Source organism: Sebastes fasciatus, chromosome 23 (assembly GCF_043250625.1).
Source record: "Sebastes fasciatus isolate fSebFas1 chromosome 23, fSebFas1.pri, whole genome shotgun sequence".
Classification (NCBI taxonomy): Eukaryota; Metazoa; Chordata; class Actinopteri; order Perciformes; family Sebastidae; genus Sebastes; species Sebastes fasciatus.
Genome location: NC_133817.1, coordinates 1,413,681 through 1,434,739, shown reverse-complemented (window position 1 = coordinate 1,434,739; position 21,059 = coordinate 1,413,681). Strand labels below are relative to the sequence as shown.

General features: G+C 40.2%; 1 protein-coding gene and 1 pseudogene across 1 annotated transcript in view; both read right to left on the bottom strand.

Annotated features, from left to right (window-relative positions):
• LOC141761902 (uncharacterized) overlaps positions 1-21,059 on the bottom strand; it is an 85,341-nt gene that overhangs the window by 8,479 nt on the left and 55,803 nt on the right. The window contains exons 13-15 of the mRNA XM_074625567.1: positions 20,752-20,925; positions 19,624-19,800; positions 18,905-19,078 (exon numbers count right to left, since the gene is read on the bottom strand). Of these exons, the coding sequence (XP_074481668.1) occupies positions 18,905-19,078; positions 19,624-19,800; positions 20,752-20,925 (525 nt within the window). The remainder of the gene's footprint in view (positions 1-18,904; positions 19,079-19,623; positions 19,801-20,751; positions 20,926-21,059) is intronic.
• LOC141761940 (protein NLRC3-like) lies at positions 496-16,474 on the bottom strand (annotated as a pseudogene).

Sequence of the window (21,059 nt, the reverse complement as noted above, 5' to 3'; positions counted from 1 at the left end):
TATCAAAAATCTCATGGTGTAAATAATTTGTGAAAGCACCAATGGTCAACCCTACAATATCGTCGCAATATCGATATCGAAGTATCTGGTCAAAAATATTGTGATATTTGATTTAGTCCAAGTCACCCAGCCCTAATACGTCTAACTCAGACTGCTGAAGCCTCCGATTAGTTTAAGATCAACTTTACAGGTCATTTTACACAGAACAAGACGGTGGGTTTAGTCCTCATCTCGTAACACTCAGGTTAAACGGGGATTGCTTCACAGACAGAAGGAATGATGACAGACATCAATAACTCTTTGAATGTACATATGAACATGTGAGTATTGTATTCAGATAGACTTGAGAGAAATATGAACCTGCAAAGATGTTTTTGACGCAGAATATTTATTTGGTTTTTGATGCAATCTAAATGTCTGTGGCTTCAAATAATTAGACAATGCTGACATGAAAACAGAGCACAGTTAGATCTGCTGTCAACAAGAACGTGGGAATAACTGAGAACCATAGAAACCTCTGATTAGATGGTGTCGTTCATAATCATCACTTATGTGCCTTTAAGTTGGTGCAATACGTGTTTGTTGAAGAGTGTTGCACCTTTAGACATGTTCAAATAGAGAGCTACAGGAATGAGTCCTAAAACCCAGAGATGAGTTTGCATTTTAGCACTTCCTGTTCCCTCGTCTGGAGGTCAATGGGTTTTTAGTTAGATGTCTGAAATAAGGTTTGTGGTTAAAGGTCCAGTGTGTATGATATGGCGGTATCTAGCGGTGACGTAAGGAGATTGCAACCAACTGAAGCTTCTGCTGTGTGCGTAGAGAGTTTGTGTACAAACTACATAAACTACAGTCAGTGAACTGACCTCAGAGTCTCCAGTCTACAGTTTGGACTCTCCAGTCCAGCAGAAAGCAGCTTCACTCCTGAATCCTTCAGGTCGGGGTTTAGACTCAGGTCCAGCTCTCTCAGATGGGAGGGGTTGGACTTCAGAGCTGAGGCCACAACTTCACAGTGAGTATCTGAGAGTCCACAGTAAGAAAGTCTGTGATGACACAAAAATGACAAAATATGTTATTATGAAAGAGGACAGTTTATATTTACTTCATGCATTTGATGACTAAACAGTTTGATATATACTTCTTTGATTAACATTTGCTCCTCACATCAGTGGTTCAGCTAATCTTATCTCACTGTTTGACATGAAACAATAATTCTCATCACTCTCTCTCAAACCTGCAGACTTTTAATCTTTGTTTTTCTTTAATCTTGCAGATGAAGAGAGAGAACATGTAGTTACATTGAGGCTTCCCTAATGTCCAGTCTGTCAGTGAGATCTGATCCCAGGTCTGTCTCCACAAAGTTAGCATGAGGCCTTCTTGATTAGAAAAGCATTTTTAAAACTCAGTGAATAAGTAATAATAATACAGTTGATAAAGATGACCTCTCTTTGCTAACTACCTGCTGCTTTCAGGTTCACGTCCATAAATGGGGAAATTCAGTGACTGCTGCCAAACGGTAGAGAAATTAAACAAATCAGGTAATAATATTACACCTGTACATAATCAAACATTCATATTATTAGATATGTTGATGACTGCATGGCGTTTTGTCATTAACACTCTTTTCTAAGCATCAAACGTATTCAGCTCACAAACACAATTAATGAACCAATAAGGTTGCATTATTTACAACATAATGTCATCAGAAAGATGTTATCAGTGTTTCAGCATTAAAAACACAACATTGATCTTTGGTGTGTATAAGATCTCTTAAAAAGTCTGAATTCTACCATTCTGCTGTTATATATTCATCAGACCGCTGTTATTGGTGGAAGCTGTGTATTTCCATCTTTTCTGAATCTGTCCAAGCATCTCCTGAAAAACACATAATCCACCAAAGAGCTTGTGTAAAAGTATTATTTTACCGTGTGTCTCTGTAACGTGTTAAAGTATTATTTTACCGTGTGTCTCTGTAATGTGTTAAAGTGTTATTTTACCGTGTGTCTCTGTAACGTGTTAAAGTATTATTTTACCGTGTGTCTCTGTAACGTGTTAAAGTATTATTTTACCGTGTGTCTCTGTAACGTGTTAAAGTGTTATTTTACCGTGTGTCTCTGTAACGTGTTAAAGTGTTATTTTACCGTGTGTCTCTGTAACGTGTTAAAGTATTATTTTACCGCGTGTCTCTGTAACGTGTTAAAGTATTATTTTACCGTGTGTCTCTGTAACGTGTTAAAGTATTATTTTACCGTGTGTCTCTGTAACGTGTTAAAGTATTATTTTACCGTGTGTCTCTGTAACGTGTTAAAGTGTTATTTTACCGTGTGTCTCTGTAACGTGTTAAAGTGTTATTTTACCGTGTGTCTCTGTAACGTGTTAAAGTATTATTTTACCGTGTGTCTCTGTAACGTGTTAAAGTGTTATTTTACCGTGTGTCTCTGTAACGTGTTAAAGTATTATTTTACCGTGTGTCTCTGTAACGTGTTAAAGTGTTATTTTACCGTGTGTCTCTGTAACGTGTTAAAGTATTATTTTACCGTGTGTCTCTGTAACGTGTTAAAGTGTTATTTTACCGTGTGTCTCTGTAACGTGTTAAAGTATTATTTTACCGTGTGTCTCTGTAACGTGTTAAAGTGTTATTTTACCGTGTCTCTGTAACGTGTTAAAGTGTTATTTTACCGTGTGTCTCTGTAACGTGTTAAAGTATTATTTTACCGTGTGTCTCTGTAACGTGTTAAAGTATTATTTTACCGTGTGTCTCTGTAACGTGTTAAAGTATTATTTTACCGTGTGTCTCTGTAACGTGTTAAAGTGTTATTTTACTTTCTACAGTTACTGTGGTGTCTTCCTGATTTTAGCAGCTTTTCTTTCATCAACTTCTCAGAACTTCATCTGAATTTATTATCGTTTTCTAGGTTTTTGTTTTGGATGGCAGGTGTGTTGCTCGGGACCCAACGAAGCACAATGTCGAGTGTGAAGTTGTTTGTACGAGCGGTTCTGGAGAAAGCTGCAAGCATTCGGCCCGTTCTGAACAGACATGCTCTGAACGGACACTGCACCGTCTGGATTAAATCAGAAGAGGCAGAAACGAGAAATCGACTAGCACCCCCACCTTGTCCTCCTCGCCGCCGGGAGGCTGCTTCGCCGGGAGTAGAGTGTGCGGCAGCTCCAGGAGACGTACCCCATTAGCAGTTAGCTCATATTCAGCCAGTGCAAACCCCAGCACCAGGACTCTGATCCCAGGACCGCCCCGACTCCCCGCCGGATCAGCAAACGTTCTGTTGCTGCCGTTACACCGGTTAGACCCAGCGCTCCACCAGACAGATGATCTTTGTTTGTTTTTATTTGTTTTACCAGGTTCACATGTCGTCTCCATCACCCAGATAGATAAATAAGAAAAAACTGTAAAATGTAACAATTATAATAAATAAATAGAATAAGTGTTCATTAACTTGACAGCTAGAAACACAACCTACTGAAACATTTGAACTCAACATTTGAAACAGCTCAAGAACATCTGTGACAAAATACAACTGACATATTTATGTAATAAACACATGGAATACTTATAAGAATATTATATATATTTTTTTAATTTTATATTTTAAGAATAATTTATAGTGTGTATATTTTTTTTTTAAAGTTATTTTTTGGGGGCATTTTTAAGCATTTTATTGATAGGACAGTGGATAAAGTGTTGGAAAGGGGGAGAGAGAGAAATGACATGCGGAAAGGACCACAGGCCGGATTCGAACCCGGGTCCACCGCTGCTAGGACTGAGCCTTGGCGTTACATGGGCGCTCGCTCTACCGACTGAACTAACCAGCCGCCCATAGTGTGTATATTTTAAGAACTAAACTACTAATCTACACTGATCTAAAGTTAATCACATCTGGACTTACACAGCTTTTCTGCAGTTCCTCACAGCTGGAATCAGTCTCCGTCGTCCCTCTGGTGTTGTCTTGTACTTGTCCAGGTCCAACTCATCCAGAACCTCCTCTGACATCTGCAGCATGTAGGCCAGAGCTGAGCAGTGGATCACAGAGAGGTTCTTCTCTGATCTGTTCTCTGACTTCAGGAACTCTTGGATCTCCTGATGTACCGAGTGGTCGTTCATCTCCGTCAGACAGTGGAAGATGTTGATGCTTCTGTCAGGAGAGGTATTATCTCTGTTCATCTTCTTCAGGTTGTTGATGATTCTCTGGATGGTTTCTGGACTGTTGTCTGTCTGACCCAGCAGACCTCCTAAGAGCTTCTGGTTGGACTCCAGAGAGAGGCCATGAAGGAAGCGAACAAACAGGTCCAGGTGGCCATTTTTACTTGCAAGGGATTTCTTCATGGCTCTCTTCAGGAAGTCATCCAGGGTAGAATGAACATATGTTTTTCCCAGGAAGTCCTTCAGTACCTCTGTGTTCCTGTTTGTGTAAAAATGGATCATGTAGACTGCAGCCAGAAACTCCTGAATGCTCAGGTGAACAAAGCAGTAGACTGTTTTCTGGAAGATCACACTCTCTCTTTTGAAGATCTCTGTACAAACTCCTGAGTACACCGAGGCCTCTGTGACATCCAGACCACATCGCTCCAGGTCTTCTTGGTAGAACATGATGTTTCCTTTCTCCAGATGTTCAAACGCCAGCCTCCCCAGCTTCAGAAGAACTTCCCTGTCAGCCTCCATCAGCTCCTGTGGACTCGTCTCATGTCCCTCACCATACTTCTGCTTCTTCCTCTTTGTCTGAACCAACAGGAAGTGTGAGTACATGTCAGTCAGGGTCTTGGGCAGCTCTCCTCTCTGGTCTGTAGTCAACATGTGGTCCAGAACTGTAGCAGTGATCCAGCAGAAGACTGGGATTAGACACATGATGTGGAGGCTCCTGGATGTCTTGATGTGTGAGATGATTCTGCTGGACAGCTCTTCATCACTGACTCTCCTCCTGAAGTACTCCTCCTTCTGGGCGTCAGTGAAGCCTCGTACTTCTGTTACCCTGTCAACACATGCAGGAGGGATCTGATTGGCTGCTGCAGGTCGGGAAGTTATCCAGACGAGAGCTGAGGGAAGCAGATTCCCCTGGATGAGGTTTGTTAACAGCACGTTGACTGATGACTTCTGGGTGACATCAGACACAACCTCATTGTTCTTGAAATCCAGTGAAAATCTGCTTTCATCCAGGCCATCAAAGATGAACAGAACTTTACAGTCAGCGAGCTTCTCTGCTGTGACCTTCTGTAATGTTGGATGGAAAACATGGAGCAGCATGAGAAGACTGTACTGCTCATCTCTGATCAAGTTCAGCTCCCTGAACGAAAGCAGAACCACCAGACTGACATCTTGGTTCTCCAAGCCCTCTGCCCAGTCCAGAGTGAACTTCTGCACTGAGAAGGTTTTTCCAACGCCAGCGACGCCGTTCGTCAGAACGACTCTGATGTGTCCCTGTTGGTCAGGTAAGGCTTTAAAGATGTCCTGGCACTTGATTGGAGCGTCATGGAGGGTCTTCTTCTTGGACGCTGTCTCAAGCTGCCTCACCTCATGTTGGGTATTAACCTCTTCACTCTGTCCCTCTGTGATGTAGAGCTCAGTGTAGATCCTGTTGAGGAGGGTTCCACTTCCTGTTTCATCACTTCCTTCAGTTCCTTCAGTCACACATTCACATCTCCTCCTCAGACTGATCTTATGTTCATCTACAACCTCCTGCAGACCTCTATTCAGACTGATCTTATGTTCATCTACAACCTCCTGCAGACCTCTATCTGCTGAAAGAGAGAAACAAAGTTTAAGACAAAACACAGAAACTTATTATTTCTAATGTCAATATGAAAATAATCAATATAAGAACATATAAAGAAGTAAAGGTTATAAAGTCATCATCCCTTCTTGAAGTCTAAACTAACGTCAACGTGATTTCTATATTTATTTTTAATAGTTTTTCAACAAGTCGCTCTGCAGGACCAGACTTGTGTTTGTAAGTCAGAGAAGGAGACTGTAGCAGGAAAGATAATGTTGTTCAAAGTCTGTGGCTCCTGTTCAGTTCAGTTCAGTTCAATTTATGTTTATATAGCGTCAAATCATAACAGAAGTTATCTTAAGATGCTTTTCATATAGAGCAGGTTTAGACCGTACTCTATAATTTAGAGACCCAACAAGAGATCCTCCATGAGCATGTATTGTTATACGACAATGACAAGAAGATAACTCCCCTTTCATCAGTGTGTCTGTCTGTCTGTGATAGAACAGAGGTGTAAAGGTTCTCCATATTCTTCTGAATATGGACATCGGTTCCTCCACAGAAGCATGACTCCTCTTCTTCTCTCTGTGGAGACATTACTTTATTATTAAAATCATTTGTTGATTGTTGGTGAAGAATATCCAGACTTGTCCGACACTGAAGCTCAGATGGTCACAGAGAAGAGTTAAAGTGTTGGTAGTGAATTCAGCATTCAGTCTGTGATGAAGATGTTCCTTTATTTGAACTCTCCTGCTTTAATAAACAAGAATTAGCTGCTTTTCCTGTCTGACTGTCTTATTAAACATTTAGTGATCTGGCTGAAGTTTCTTTATTAAAGAGGAACAACGGACATTTTTAAAACATTGATATTAATCTATTCTAACAAGGAACACCAGAGTTACATGCTGTGTGTCTCAGACTGCTGGTCTACCTCAATATTTAGACCATTTCTAACCTCAGTTCAAACCTAACTAACTCAAACTAAACTAACCAAAGTGACTGTGAATCAGTAAAGGACATAATCAGCTCTCTTTGGCCACTTTTAAATCATTGATATTATTCTGGAGGCTATATAACATGATGGGAGGAAAAAGAACTGCAACTTGCTCATGGACCTCATATTGCGAGGGCACGCCGGGAAACCACAAGGTGGCAGCGTCACATGTCTCTCCTCTACAGTCCACAGGGAGGAAACGGACTCAGACACTTTGACAGTAAAGTAATAAACTGTTGGATTAACACTCACCCTGCTTCAGTCTACAGTCTTCATCCTTCTGCTCTGTTATTCATCTACAGGAAACCTTTGACCTTTGAGTTTATCTATGAGGGCGTGTGTATCACACAAATCAGCTTTATAACACGGAGTGTTCATGAGAATCTCTTTTAGCTTGAACAGGTTGAATTAAAATGAGTTTTGATCAAATGTTATCTCATTTTAATGTTTAAATCAATGTGGTCAAAGACTAATGTGCTTTTTCAGACTTATATGACTAAGATTCTTCTCAACATCTGAAAGAAAAAAACTATTGTCTGTTGCATATAATAAATAATTTAAACCATTTTCCTGAGTTGCAACTCTTTTTCATAATCCAAACATAGATGGTAGCCAGAGATGACTCTTCTTCTTGCTCAGTTAGTACAACATGAAGCTGCATGTTGAGGAATATAAATCTGTTAGCAGAACGTTTAGTCTTCATCCTCAATGCATCATCATCCATCAGGTCAGCTTACAGTAGAAACAGTCTCTTACTTTGACTCTGAGGGTCCAGGTTCATTACTGAAGAGTGGAGGAAGACCTTTGGACCCGTCACTCTTCATAGACAGACAGCTGGGTACTGGAGACTCTGCTCTCTGTCTGAACTGAACTCTGCAAACATCAAGATGATTTACTTCATATCACATGAATCTCTTTTTAGGTCATTAAGGTCGCTCTAAACACACAAACTACTGCTGCTGTCGACAATAAGGAGGTTTAAAAGCTTGTTTTCTTAGATTAGATTACATCTTCTCTAGGTGACTGACAGCTGTCACAGATACTAAGAGGAAGAGATTATTTGATGAAGTCTGTTAAATGTTAGTTGGAAAATACATTTGTGTAGAAATGTGAATATAGCAGCTGTCTTACTTTGTGTCTGAGGGTGCAGGTTCATTACTGAAGTGTAGAGGAATATCTTTAGATATTGCTAAACCAAGCAATATTGGTTGTTTGGTCTTTACCAGAGTTTGAATGAGCTTTCACACCGGCCCAAACAAACCGTACTAACAGTACAGACCTGAGTTTGTTTTAACCCAACAGAACGGGTCATGAGTGAAAGCAACCTGTTTCACTAGCAAGGGAGTAAATAGAGAGAGAGAAAAGCAGAACAAAGCGGATGATAGCCAGAAATGACACTTCTTCTTGCTCAGCTAGTACAACATGAAGCTGCATGTTGGGGAATATAAATCTGTTAGCAGAACGTTTAGTCTTCATCCTCAATGCATCATCATCATCCATCAGGTCAGCTTACAGTAAAAACAGTCTCTTACTTTGACTCTGAGGGTCCAGGTTCATTACTGAAGTCTGGAGGTTCATATATGGACGGGTAAATCTTCATAGACAGACGGCCGGGAGACTTTGAGACAAGAGACTTTGCCCTGTCCTCCTCTTCCTCCACACAGTCACTCATCTTCTGATCTGAAGTCAGTCTGAGAGGTCAAACAGAAACACTGACTGTGAACATTTAAGGAAAACAAGTTTGTTCAAGAGTCACAGGCTGAGAGAACAGGAAGTAACACACACAGTATACAGTAGAATAAAACCAGCCAGCGCTCCACCAGAGGCCTGTACTACGAAGCGAGTTCAACATACCCAGGGTATGTTCTCGTTATCTGGCTTCATTTAACCTAACAAACGAGATCTCGCTAAACTGTACTACGGAGCTGGTTATCAACTCGGTAAGTCAACCCAGGGTTTCTCTGTCTGGTTATGAGCACGTGCACATGAACAAGGAGGTGTTTGCAGGTTATGACCAATCACAGACATGAACAAGACTACTGACGGACAGGCAGAGAGACACATTTTACAAAGGAAGAGCAAACTATAGGCTATTAGACAAATACGAAGAAGTTAAACACTTAATCCAGACTAAAAGTAACACAGTTGAAGCTGCTAAATGCAGGAAGAACAGCTGGTAAAAGAAAAACTCCCAACTTGTGAATGCGTAAATTAACAGACTTATTAATTTAACAGAATACTCAAGTCAGATTTACTCATCTAAATATAAAAAGCTTTTCAGAGAGTAATAGATGACTGGATTATTTATCCTTTTACACTGTGTGACATGAGGCATTTATCATTATTTAAACATCCTTTCAGCTGCTTCCTCCTCTCTGACGGTGTGAAACGGACTCAAGAGCAAATAAAAATATATATATAAAAACATAATTCAAAGCGGTAAACACCCCCAGCATAAAGTCAGCTGTCCTTCCTGTACTTGTCAGTTTAGACTGTGTTGTTTTTAGTCTGGATTATGACTGTAACTTCTTCGTATGTGTGTGATATTATCATACAATCACCGCACTGAGCTCTGATTGGTCAGTAGGAGGTGCTTTTATACGAGTTGATCTCTGATCTGGAACATAACCTGCTCCGGAGCAGGTCAGCCGTTCAGCATCAGTTACCATGGTGATCTACGCCGGTAAGAAGTAAACCAGCTTCGTAGTACGGAAAACCCAGAGTTAACCCTTAAGTTACCTCGATAACGCCAAATCCTGCTTCGTAGTACAGGCCTCTGGTCACTTCTCTTTAACTCTCTGCTTGTTTTCTTGGCTTACAGCAGGTTTAATGAGGATTATTCAGCCAGTCATGACTTTGTGTTCACAGAAGAATCAAACTGTTGACTTCATTCTAACATGTCTCTCCTCTACAGTCCACAGGGAGGAAACTGACTCAGACACTTTGACAGTAAAGTAATAAACTGTTGGATTAACACTCACCCTGCTTCAGTCTACAGTCTTCATCCTTCTGCTCTGTTATTCATTTACAGGAAACCTTTGACCTTGAGTTTATCTATGAGGGCGTGTGTATCACACAAATCAGCTTTATAACACGGAGTGTTCATGAGAATCTCTTTTAGCTTGAACAGGTTGAATTAAAATGAGTTTTGGTCAAATGTTATCTCATTTTAATGTTTAAATCAATGTGATTAAATACTAATGTGCTTTTTTCAGACTTATATGACTAAGATTCTTCTCAACATCTGAAAGAAAAAACTATTGTCTGTTGCATAATAAAGAATAATTTAAACCATTTTCCTGAGTTGCAACTCTTTTTCATAATCCAAACATAGATGGTAGCCAGAGATGACTCTTCTTCTTGCTCAGTTAGTACAACATGAAGCTGCATGTTGAGGAATATAAATCTGTTAGCAGAACATTTAGTCTTCATCCTCAATGCATCATCATCATCCATCAGGTCAGCTTACAGTAAAAACAGTCTCTTACTTTGACTCTGAGGGTCCAGGTTCATTACTGAAGTTCAGAATAGCACCTTTGGACCGATCACTCTTCATAGACAGACAGCTGGGTACTGGAGACTCTGCTCTCTGTCTGGACTGAAATCTGCAAACACCAAGATGATTTTATTCACATCACATGAATCCTTGATAAACTCTCTGATGACAAAGACATTTCAGTAGCTCTAAACACACAAACTACTGCTACTGTCAATAATGTGCTTTAAAGTTTGGAGCTTCACTCCACCACGGAGTGGGGGGGCTTTAATTCTCTTTGTGTCGAGAAAAGTGTGTTAAACTTCAGTTAACAAATACATTTTAGTAGAAATTTTAAAATAGAAACACAAAATCAACAGAAAATTGGTAGAGGAAAGAGAAAATGAGTCCTATAAATGAGTTAGTAGCAGCTCTCTTACTTTGACTCTGAGGGTCCAGGTTCATTACTGAAGTTCAGAATAGCACCTTTGGACCGATCACTCTTCATAGACAGACGACCGGAGACTAGAGACTCTGCTCTGTCCTCCTCTTCCTCCATCTTCTGATCTGAAGTCAGTCTGAGAGGTAAAACAGGGACACTGACTGTGAGCATGTAAAGTAAACAAGTTAGAACAAGGAAGTCACACACACACACACACACACACACACACACACACACACACACACAATAATAAAACCAGCCAGCGCTCCACCTGGTCACTTCTCTTTACCTCTCTGCTTGTTTTCTTGGCTTACAGCAGGTTTAATGAGGATTATTCAGCCAGTCATGACTTTGTGTTCACAGAAGAATCAAACTGTTGACTTCATTCTAACATTTCTCTCCTCTACAGTCCACAGGGAGGAAACTGACTCAGACACTTTGAGAGTGAAGTAATACAATGTTGGATTAACACTCACCCTGCTTCAGTCGTCAGTCTTCAGTCTTCTGCTCCGTTGACTCTAAATGGAGTCAAACACTTTAACAGAGAGGCTTCTCTTCCTGTTCATGTACCTGGATCAACTGGTCGGTGTGGCTCCTCCCCTCTCCATTTACAGGAAATCAGGTGAGTTCATCTGATCGTGCATGTGTGTCTGAGTGTGTGTGTGTGCGTGCGTGCGTGCGTGCGTGCGTGCGTGTGTGTGTGTGCTTTTTAATGTGATGTGTTTATGAGTGTCATGACCCGGCTCATGAGCCATGACAAGAGAGGTGTACAAGTTTATTATTAAACATACAATAACCAATCAATGCATGAATGAATGAATCAGTGTGATCGGTGTGTCAGCAGATGGATGAGTGGTTGTGTGGTGAATGAAGGGTGTAAAACCTGATCTAGTAACACAGCCGAAGCAACCAAACAAGAACATGGTGGTGTAGGAATGGAGAGATCTCAGCTTCATCTTTAAATCATGTTCATAAATCTATTTAGTATAAAACTGAAGTAGTTTTTTCTGTTTTATTTTCTTTTACAGATTTATACAAATAAAATTCTTCTGAATATCAGGATGAAAAATAAAAAATAAAAAAATCATTTCAGCCGTTTTCCTGCGTTGCAACTGTGCAACTCTTTTTCATAATCCAAACACAGATGGTAGCCAGAGATGACACATCTTATTGCTCAGTTAGTACAGTGTGAAGCACAATTTTAAAATGTATTATATCATCATATGAGTTACATTTCTTTATCTTGATGTTTCTTCTGATATCATACTAAAGGTGTGAACGTTTCACTGTGTTTTACAGAAAAAGAGCAAGGACGTGCTGGATTTAGAAATACAATCACAACTTGGTAAAGTGATTAAAATGTGTTTTTATTTAGCAGCAGATGTTCAGAAGAGTCTTTGTGGAGTCTTTAAAACAGCTCTAAGTGTTGCTGATGAAGGACTTTATCAGAGAATAGTCTGCTTAGCTCTGTGACTGGAGTTTAAAGGTCAGACATGAGAGGCACAAACTGGAGCTACTGGGACTGTAACGTCTACTAGAACAGGGGTTCTCAACCTTTTGCAACTGAAGGCCCACTTGTGATTGTCAAAACATTTCCGAGGACCACCTTCCCAAATAAATGAGTAAAAAACCTAACATGTTTATACAACAGATAATAAAGTGGGCTGTAGATATGTGTTGTGCCACTGTCAGCTGTAATGACCAAAATACATATTCTGCTTACCCTCAGTGAGACACTTGGGCTTGCCTCTGGGAGATGATGAGATGAAGTGGTGGTGGGATGGGTGAGAGGCTGACACGCAGAGTAGCATTCAAAGTTGCTTTCAGTTTGTTCCTTGCCTTTGATTTGGTGACAGTCACAATGGAAAACCCTGACTCACATAAATAGGTGGTGGTGAAAGGCAACAGAAATGTGATTGCCCGTTTTGACAGAGAGGGATATTGACTGGCAGCCAGTATCCAGAATGAAGCAAGGTCTACTTGTGTGAGCTGAAGCTTCAGGCTGCTGTCTGCTGATAGTTCCATCAGTTCATTTTCCAACACAGTGGAGAGAGCTATGTCTTCTGAAGCAGGATCCACAGAGAAAGGGTCCAAAATCCAAAGGTTTCCATCTCGTGCATCTTCTGGGAAGTAGTCTGTAAACTTTCCTGACAACTGAGTCAAATGCTGGGTTATAACACTGGATATGTTGACATGAGGAGTGGCTTCCAAAGTTTCACTGAGGAGTGAAAACACGTCAAATCGTCCCTCCTTGACTCTTCTGTTCCACACAATAAGTTTTTTCTTGAAGCCCTCAATTTGGTCTGTGCTGTTTCTGCCTTGCATTGATATATTGAGCTGATTTAACTGGTCAGATATATCTGATAAGTAGACCAGTTTACCATCAGTGTAATGCTCAGCAAGAGGGGAGTGCTGCTCTTCCACAAATGTGTGCACTTCTTCTCTCAGTTCAAAAAGGCCATTAAGCACCTTACTTCACTGTGGTACAACAGCTGCAAATGATCTGCATCAAGTCTTTCACACAAAGCAGCAAAACACCTTGAGTTGAGTGCATGTTTCTTAATATAGTTAACAGTTTTCACAGCCACGTTCATGACTTCATGCAGTTCTGGTGACATCTGCTTTGTAGCTAGACTTTCCCGATGTAACAAACAGTGCGTCCACCTGGCGTCTGGCGCCCTCTCCTGGATCTGTTTGACAACACCACGATGTCTTCCCGTCATTGATGCAGCGCCGTCTGTGCAAACACCTGTACAGTATTTCCAATCGAGACCTTTTTCGGTGAAGTAATCATCAAGGCAGCGCATTACATGATCTGCCGTTGTTCTTGTTGGAAGCTCCTTGCAAAACAATAGATCCTCGTGAAGATTACTGTCCTTGCAGTATCTTACAAAAACGAACAATAAAGCGGCATTGCTAACGTCAGTCGACTCGTCCAGCTGTATGGCAAAGTATGGGCTTGCCTTTATTCCTTCCACAAGTTGGCATTCGATGTCATCACTCATGTCAGTAGTTCTTCTGCTCACGGTGTCATTGGAGAGGGGGATTGACTGCATTTTGGTTGCAGCGGCTTCCCCCAGTAACTCTCGGCACATATCCACAGCGCTTGGCAAAATAAGCTCCTCTGCAATCGTAAAGGGTTTCTTGCTACGAGCTACACGAGCAGCAACCATGTAGCTCGCTTTCAAAGATGATGTTTGGTGTTTTTACACAAGGCCTATTGAAGGAGGTTGGGTCACACTTCATCAACGCGCCTTCGGGGTACCGCACATGCGCAGTAATATCTGCTCTGCCGATCTAGTAACTAGAATATACTCCTGCACTTATTAGAACATGTGAACATGCACTTTTCTCTCCCTGCTGAGGAACACTGTCAACTTTCATTTACTGTGTGAGATGTTAAAGAGGTTCTGTTGAATACTAATATGACAGAATAGCTGCAGTCTCATCTTTACTACGATGATGAGTTCACTGTCCAGAGCAGTAACAGATATTAGTTCATCTTAAAATGTGGACAGAAAACCACAGAAACATGTTGAAGTTTTAAAAAGTGAAAGTGTCCGTTAACACTAACGTTAGCTACGTTTCTTTGTTGATATCACAAAGTTAGATAACTTATTTTAAAATGAGTTAACTCACAATACTTAAACATTGATGGAATAAATAAACTTGTTTTGTCTTCAAAAAGAAAGAAACTAGAATTCCCGCCTCACGGTTGTCTGCCTCCCCCAACCAGTCAAGTTACAGTTTACATCCACGTCTGTCCAAAATGTCATCACTTCATCATTTTATCATAATTAACATCTGTGTGAAAGTGTCATAATTAACAGATGAATTCTTGAGTTATGGCCAAAAATGTGTTTTCTGAGGACACGGTGACCTTTGACCTTTGACCAGCAAACTCTAATCAGTTCATACTTGAGTCCAAGTGGACGTTTGTGAAACTTGTGTGCTGAGTTTAATTTCAAATCCAGTTTCCATCATTTTAAATCCAGTTTAACTACATCATGATGACACTTAACCTTTACAACACCAAGTCAGTCAGGAAGAAAGCATTCACAGCATCAGTTCAGTGTTCACTGCATCCATTCTGATAAACCTCCTTTGTGCTAAAACAGAGGGAACGGTGACATCTGCTGGCAGAAAGCAGCTCCAGCAGGAACAACAGAACATGAACGGTGGTGAGAACGACCGCTTCAACACGGATTTCTGAGGGAAGAAGCTCCACGGGCGACTTTATGTGTCTGTGTTCAGTCATGTAACGTGAAAACTGGCAGAGTCACACATGAAACTGGAATCCTCCTGTACGGACATGATTAGTGAATATAAAATCTAGAGTACGCATGTTAATCAGTTCTGTTTGTTTATTTGACATCAAACATATTAAATATGAAGGAGCTGACTTTACACCTAAATCCAGACGTAATCTGTTTGTAGTCAGTTGAGAAACTGAAGTGAAGCCTCGACTGAATTCAGAGTTTATCTCATTCTTTCTGTTTGTTACAAGCAAATATTTATCTTCTATAATATGAGAAATGGCTGGTATTGGTTTTGATCATGGATGTATAAAGAGAACTGGATCCATGTGCAATTCTATTCATTGTGTGCAATATACTCACTGTTGTTTACAGTATGGTTATATAATTCACTTTTTTTTATATTACATTCATGATCCAGATGCAATGTAGTGTTATTCTGCTGTGCATTTAGCCTGCGTATAGTCTGCATAACAATTAAATTCATCTTCAATAACAACTAGGCCTCTTCTAGAAACTGACCTGGTGGATTGTGTTTAATAACTACTTTACCTGCATTATTATCCAACTCTGATTGTCTCTTTCCTTTTTAAACTTCTAAACAGATATTATTGTGATGTGCTTTTCTATGATGTTCATTCACTTTGATGACAAGGCACATTCAGGCTTTTACAGACTGTTGGAAGTGAGCAGCTCATCTTTCTAACAACAGCTTTATCAGCTAATAGTAAATATCTGGGAGTTATTTATCTGATGGTTAGCATGCTGTCTGTGAACCTCTGGACCAGTGCTCTGATGAAGACAGGGTCCATGTTCCTCTTCTGCAGCTGGTTGAAAAGCATGTCCACCTGTGGCATGATCTTATGGAACAATGTCAGGAAAACACAGAAAGCCTCGTCTTCAAGCATCCTCACAAAGCCCCCTGAGTCTCTGGGGATGTGTGATGTTGTCTGCTGCATGATGAGGTTCAGCTGATGCACACAGCAGAATAAGGCATATTTAAAGCCAACAAAGGGCGCTGCATGCATACACAACATTTCTTTTTATATGATCTGCTCCCTGGTTTAACATGCATTAATCATCCTCACCAGTCAGCTTTCTTCAGACTGTCCACGTTGGCTCCTTCCTGCAGCAGGTAGCTAACACAGGCCTGGTGGCTCATGGAAGCAGCTTCGTGCAGAGGCCTCTTGTAGTCGTTGTTGTGCAGCTCCACATCCATGCACACCTGCTTTATGAGATACTGCAGCATGTCCAGGTGTCCTCTCCTGGCAGCATAGTGCAGCAGGGTGTCCCCAGACCGACCGAAGTGTCTCCTGCTGACAGACTGAACCTCAGAGCTGCTCATCAGTCTCTGCAGAGAGTCAACCTGTCCATCCTGAGTGAGCTTCACCAGCTGCTTTAAAGTGTTCTCATCCATGCTGGTTAGAGGTCAAAGGTTAAAGGTTAAAGGCTGCAGCACCAACTACAAAAAGTCACTTTCTGGTCAAAATGACAGAAAATAGTCAAGCTGGTCTTCCTGAAGACATGCTGCAGAGAAGAGAAGAGTTCACTGTTGGTTATCTTCTTCTTCTTTGAGCTTTATTGGTGGTTGGCAAACAACGATTTGGTGCATTACCATCACCTACTGGACTGGAGTGTGGAGCAGTAGATTGGCAGGAAAAAATAAATAAATAAATAAATAAAAATAAAAATAAATAAAAAATAAATAAAATAAAAAAATAATAATTATTATTAAAAATAATAACAATAATAATATTATTAATTAAATTCTCTCCATTATTCCTGTTGTCCTTAAGTAATTAATTAGAAGATTGTGTACTTTCTTAGATGTCTTTCCTAGCAGATTGTAATATTTCCATCATCTACTCCTGATATCAATTCCCTTCTTTCTTTGTCATATTTGTTGCACTCTATAAGAACATGTTTGACAGTTTCTGGTTTATTACAGTGCGTGCATAGTCCAGTTTGGTGCTTGCCTATTCTACGGAGTGTTTGGTTTAATCCTGTATGTCCTATTCTCAGACGGGTAATGACCATCTCTTCCACCAGCTCCTACATGTGTCTGAATACTGTACAGATGTCTCCCTGTGTCACTAAAGTCCCAGTATTCTTGCCAGGTTTTGTGCATGTAGTCCTAGTAGTTTTAACCTCTGCTTTACTTAACGGTATTTGTATGTCAATTAAGTGTCATTTTAATGATTGTTTGGCCAATATATCTGCATTCTCATTTCCTTCCACCCCTATGTGTGCAGGAACCCAAAGGAAGGAGTGTGGATCATTCTGGCTAATAATTACTATATCCCAAAAAAAGAAAAAAAAGAAAAAGAAAACAAACAACCTCATATTTTTCCAATCATATTAATTTGTCTAAGATACTGAAATAATGTTCTATAACACTCATTTAGTGAGTTCTTTTGTAGAATATGTAATGGAAATTCTGTCAATATTCCGAGATGAGTCCTAATGAACGTTGAAATAAGGATCTCAAACAGATGAAATGTCTTTGTTGTATTTTATTCTTGCAAGAAGAGGCACTGGTTATACAGAGTCACACAAAGTCTGCAGAAGAGTTGCACTGCAGGAGATTATTACAATGTGATTATATAGAAATCTACAACAGGGACTGTGAGAAAAGGAGTTGTTTTACTCAGACAGTGTCCCAGTAAAAGTCAACACTCAGTACTTTCCCACTACATGAGACGAAGAGCACACAGACAGGAACTCTCCACTGTTGCATAAAGAGACATCATTACATACAATGTCATTTTCCATTACAAATATCTATTAAATCAAAGTGTACTTTAATCTCTTTGAGGCCTTCTTTCTTCCTCATATCTCCCACAATGCAACATGACATGCTCCACCGTTTCCTCTTGTCCACAGTAATCACATCTACCTGTGTCATGTTTACCTATCAGTCAGTTATCATGTCATATGCAGACGCTCTTCCTGAGGGCTCGGTTTTAATAGGGTAACTTTATTAACTTATTTAGAAATATGTGGAAGTAAACAGCAAAACTCCATCGTTCCACAGGGTGGAGCTGCGACACAAAGCAGAGCAGAAAGATCTATTTAAATGTGTTCATCTACAGTTATGTTGTCATGAACTGAACTATTCTGCAGAGGCACTTTGGGTTCACAATATATGAATGAATAAAAAAAGACAAAATCAGATGCAGGTCCAGGTGGTGAACCTCTGTGGATCATCAGGACACGGCTGATCCTCTCAACACATCCACGTTTCTGATCACTCACTCACCCACCTCCATCTGATGAGAGAAGAAGAGAACAGAAGTCATGAATCAGTGTTTACAGAGACTCCCTTCATCAGCTGTCAGTCACTGATGCAGCACACAGTTCATTTATAAAACTATCATTAGCAGAACCAACCTCCATCTCTCTGCTCACTACTCAATATCTCCAACAGGAACCGCAATTTATCTTCTAGCTAATTCATCAGTGTGGTCGTTCCTAAAGTCTGCACCTCCTCTGGTCCTCACTCATTCCAGTGTGCTGCTCCTAGTGACTGGAACGAGTTAATAAAGACACTAAACCTCCACACCCTCATCCCGTTACCCTCCGTTAATAGCTCTATGGACAGACCACATCATGGTTACTAAATGTAACCACGGTTCTATGAAATAAGAGCCAGTGATCTGAGGCTTCAGTCAGACTGATCTCAGAGCTGTGACAGAGATGAACTGATCAATGACAGAACAAAGACTTTCTGATCAGATTTGATGGTACGACAGTTTGATGGATGAGGACCACTGTCTCTATACATGTTGTGATGCTGTCAGCTGTAATCCAGCTTTATTTCCTGGAGACATGAACACAACAACAACATCTTCTTCACATCAACTCTAACACATGATCACAACAAGCTTCTGGCTGATCTGATTGGCTGACTGTTCTCTCTCTCTCTGTGTGTCACCGTTCTCCTCTCACAGCTTAACGGAGGAAACACATCACAACAATACTGATGGAACCAGCATGGACCGACTCCGACCCTCTACTGACCTCAGAGTCTTCAGTCTACAGTGTGGACTCTTCACAAGATCAGACAGCAGCTTCACTCCTGAATCCTTCAGGTTGTTGACTCTCAGATCCAGCTCTCTCAGATGGGAGGGGTTAGACTTCAGAGCGGAGGCCAGAGAAGCACAGCTGATCTTTGACAAACTGCAGCTCATCAATCTGAATAAAGAATAAATGATGAAGATAAAAATCACTTTATAATCCAATCAGATGTGTTCATCATCCAAATGTCACATCAACATTCATACACCTGTTCATGTCAACACACATCAATAACATGCTGCTGATCTCTGTGTTCATCTATGTGTGTGTGCTGAAGGATCAATATCAATGATCAGACATTATTTGTGGAACACGTTGAAACAAACAGAAACCAGAGAAATATTTCTACTTCATGAAGTAAACTTGATCAATTTAGAACCAATATTAGTTCAGAGGATCTTCTGTATCCAGATGTGACCATTTACCAACAATGATAAACATTAATTTACTTTAACAACTAACAGTGGACATTTTCTACACTTTCTTTAAGAAACACAAGTCTTTAGTGACTGCAGACTGAATTTAGTTCAAGAAACATCAAAATATGAAGAAAAGGACATTAACAACTTTATGGATGTAAGTTATGTTTGTACATAAATCAGGTTGAATTGTTAATTAAAGATATAAGATATCTAACAGTAACAGAGAGTCAGTGAACTGACCCCAGAGTCTCCAGTCTACAATGTGGACTCTCCAGAAAACCACACAGGAGCTTCACTCCTGAATCCTTCAGGTCGTCGTTGAAGCTCAGATCCAGCCGTCTCAGATGGGAGGGGTTGGACTTCAGAGCTGAGGCCAGAGAAGCACAGCTGATCTCTGACAAACTGCAGCGCCACAATCTGAATAAAGAATAAATGATGTGAGTTTAGAAGACAACGTTCCTGCTTGAAATCATTCAATGTTTAATAATGTGTTCAGAGCTGAAGAAGGTTTAGAACGTAGAAGTTTGGAAAATGTAAACTCCAAACACCTGAAGCCAACAGGATGCAGGTTAAAAACTGTCAAATACAAACAGTGAAACAGAGCTCTCATTAATATTAATGACAACGTGCTGCTACTTCAATAAAGACGTAGTGACTTCACCTCTTAAACTCTGACAGCTCCACCAGAGGATCCATCTATACAAACTCATGTTGAGCAGCCAAACACAAATAAAAACCACAGAAACTGATTCAAGATTCAACTCAAGATCTCAAAGTTTCTAAAGATGTCAAATATGTCAGGATGGATTTTGGGGAAATGTGAACAAAACTCATCTACAATATATATTATAGGAATAGTGGAGTCATAAAATCAAAGCATCTTCAGTTTAAACTCTTCAATCAGTAAAAGAATCATAAAGCTTCATAACATTTATAGAAAAAGTAAATAGTGAATATATTTGTTATTGTCTGATAGCTGAAACAGAGATTATTTATTTATTCTTCATATTTATGTTTCTTTTATAATTTATTTTAACATGATGAAGTCAGGTGTTGTGATATATGAAGGTTTTAAATGTGTAGCTCAACATTGCTCTGCCACAGTCAATGGACTAAACCACTGAAGAAGAAAATGGACTTTAGCATTAAGATACTCAGTGCTTTTCCTGGAGACATGAACACAACAACAACATCTTCTTCACATCAACTCTAACACATGATCACAACAAGCTTCAGGCTGATCTGATTGGCTGACTGTTCTCTCTCTCTCTCTGTGTGTCACCGTTCTCCTCTCACAGCTTAACGGAGGAAACACATCACAACAATACTGCTGAAACCAGCATGGACCGACTCTGACCCTCTACTGACCTCAGAGTCTTCAGTCTACAGTGTGGACTCTTCACAAGATCAGACAGCTGCTTCACATCTGATTCCTTCAGGTTGTTGACTCTCAGATCCAGCTCTCTCAGATGGGAGGGGTTGGACTTCAGAGCGGAGGCCAGAGAAGCACAGCTGATCTCTGACAAACTGCAGTAACTCAATCTGAATAAAGAATACATGATGAAGATATAAATCACTTTATAATCCAATCAGATGTGTTCAGGTTTTAAATGTGTAGCTCAACATCACTATGTCCTAATCAATGATCCTTCCCTAAAATGAGTAGAGTGACTTTG